General features: G+C 41.9%; 2 protein-coding genes across 2 annotated transcripts in view; one reads left to right on the plus strand and one right to left on the minus strand.

Annotated features, from left to right (window-relative positions):
- The window catches only part of rad23aa (RAD23 homolog A, nucleotide excision repair protein a), an 8,774-nt gene extending 7,338 nt beyond the window's left edge, over positions 1–1,436 (minus strand). Inside the window, exons 1-2 of the mRNA XM_031562494.2 lie at positions 1,129–1,436; positions 75–236 (exon numbers count right to left, since the gene is read on the minus strand). Coding sequence (XP_031418354.1) covers positions 75–236; positions 1,129–1,197 — 231 coding nt within the window. The 5' untranslated portion in view covers positions 1,198–1,436. The remainder of the gene's footprint in view (positions 1–74; positions 237–1,128) is intronic.
- A 272-nt stretch (positions 1,437–1,708) lies between these two features.
- Positions 1,709–2,500, plus strand: part of rnf11a (ring finger protein 11a) — a 4,401-nt gene continuing 3,609 nt past the window's right edge. The window contains exon 1 of the mRNA XM_031562451.2: positions 1,709–2,250. Coding sequence (XP_031418311.1) covers positions 2,152–2,250 — 99 coding nt within the window. The 5' untranslated portion in view covers positions 1,709–2,151. The remainder of the gene's footprint in view (positions 2,251–2,500) is intronic.

Raw genomic sequence — 2,500 nt, forward strand, 5'->3', positions numbered from 1 at the left:
GACACAGAGAAAGTGGATGGAAAAAGAGAGATGTAAAAGTTAAAGACAGTTTCAAACAGGACAGCACTACAAACCTTGGACACCATCACCACCACGAAGTTCTTCTCGTCAATCTTGTATTCTTTGAGGGGGGTGTCATCTTGTAAGATTTTGCCTGCATAAATGAGTTTCAGTCCAGCGATGGGAAAGTTGTCTTTGCCCTTCTCCTCTTCGATTCGCTCCTTGAGTACCTTAACCTGCGGACACACCGAGCATGACACACCATCTGCTGAAGCATAGATTTCATTTTATATAAAAAAAAATAACATTCATTTCTAGGTTAGTCCCTTATGGTTGACACGTAGAAAATGAATGGATGTGTAAGTTCCTCACACATTCGATGACTATTCGATGACATATGTTTTTAACTGGCAATTCAACGTCGATGACTTAAAATAGCGTCACTTCACTTCAACACTCGACTTTAGACGCTGTGTCATTCTCGTGTCCTAGTTAATGCCAGCTAGTATATAATAAACAATTATTTAGGTACATAAACAGATATTTTACCGTGTTAAAGCATAAGGCCAGCTGTCATAACAGACGCATATTAACACTTTCGCACTAGCGCAGTTTTAAGGTACCTTGTGTGGCCTGGAAGTGTGTACCTCTGCTAGCGCTAATGCTAGTTAGCGTGCTAATATTAGCCAATTAGCATGTTGGGCATGAAACATTCCCTAAAAATGGGGAACTAATTCTTTGTTACTGATTTTCAAAACCAACATAACCTCACAAACCAGGATTCACAGCGCCCTGACTTACAATATACACTGTGAATATTTGAATGCTGCAAACCAACATATTAAACAAGTCAAGTGTTCATGTTAGCTAGGTAGCTAGCTAGCAATGATGACAGATGTTTCAACATTATTCCAGCTAGCTGAAGCTAACGTCAGTAACATGCTAGCTGGTTTGACACATTGGTCTCTCGCAATGCGTGTAAGTGTGCTGATATCCACAGCATTTCTGTAACTTGACGAAATAAATAACGATAAATGTCACCACGTTTGCCAACTCAGCAAACTAAACTTGATAGAGACACACTGGTCCACAAGTTAGATAGAAATATCAACGTCCCTAATTGCTTACCGTTAGCTCTTCATTGATTTGAATTTGGAAAGTGTGTTGCTGCAGCGTCTTTAAGGTGATCTGCATCATTCCGTCTGCTTCAGGCAACACTTCGCCGCCAATGTCTATTGACACTTCTCTCCTATCTCTCAGCGCCAACGTTTAGACTGGTGAATTACCACTAAGGACTCCCGGTAACGGCAGTTGATGGGATAACGACAAGATTATACACGCTTAACAACGAAGTTTTTTGGCTCGTGGGGAAACAACCTACGCCTGATCCACTTCTTCTTCTTCTGTTCGCTATGAAGAAAAACTCGCGGTAGCTCTTTACTGCCCCCCCGCGGCTTGCTTTGTCCGCATTCTCATATTTTTAACCTTAATTTGACCATTTTCTAACCATATTGCTGTCGTCAGTATATTTAATCCCATATAATAGCATACACAAATGTTTCATAAGTTACACTTTAATTAATATCATAAACTTTTTGATACTTGAAAATCTGAACGTGTTCAATGTCAGAGTGTGAAAATGTTATCTAGCGCAAAGCGTAAACCCACTTTAACTACATTTCCCATAGTGCACTACGACTCCACATCCGCTCCAAGAGTTTGTAAACACAGCGAAAGGAGAGATGGAGTCGTCAGGAGGTCTTACCTAAAAATATTAGACAGCTGTTTGTGAGGCTACTTTATGCACAATTCACGTGTCAGATACATTCTAGAAGTGTTGTACTGCGTTGCTTACAGTGGCAACCCACTGGCATTGCCGGAAAACTTAGTTTATTTGATAAATGAGAATTAGCTGTGTTGCTAATGCAACAGTAGGGTTTTTTTTTTTTAGTTGGTTTTCAAGTAACGTTAGCTTAGCAAAAAACGTCGAGTTTGTTTTGTCCCAACGATAGTCAGCAAGCAATATATTTAGAGATCAAATTGGCCAGGGCTTGCGTGGATTTCATTTCACTCCCCCTCTCCTGCCCGCCCGGCTCTTATTTTCGTGAGGTTTGGTGGAACACGTCCTTCGTTGCGTCTGGTCCAATCTCAATGGGGAATTGTCTGTCGTCGCAGAGTGCCGATGACCTGTCCCTTCTAAACGAGTCCGAGGGCGCCAGCCTACCAGGAGAACCGCCGCCTCCTTACCAGGTGCTGACGGGGGGGAGCAGGGCTCAAATACATCCAGGGGCGCTAATGTCGACCCATAAGCTGAAGCACCTGAAGTATCTTAAAGTGTACTGCTGATCAAGAGAAAGTGTGGTTATGATTATTTTTGTATTTCATTAAGGACTATGCATTTCCTACTAAGAGACCGTTCCAGTGTGCTTACGCTTCTTCAAACTAATTAGGAGGCAACTCCAAGGTTCAAGTCTCTTGATTATTTCTGCGCAACTGTGGA

The sequence above is a fragment of the Clupea harengus genome, chromosome 24 (assembly GCF_900700415.2).
Source record: "Clupea harengus chromosome 24, Ch_v2.0.2, whole genome shotgun sequence".
NCBI lineage: Eukaryota > Metazoa > Chordata > Actinopteri > Clupeiformes > Clupeidae > Clupea > Clupea harengus.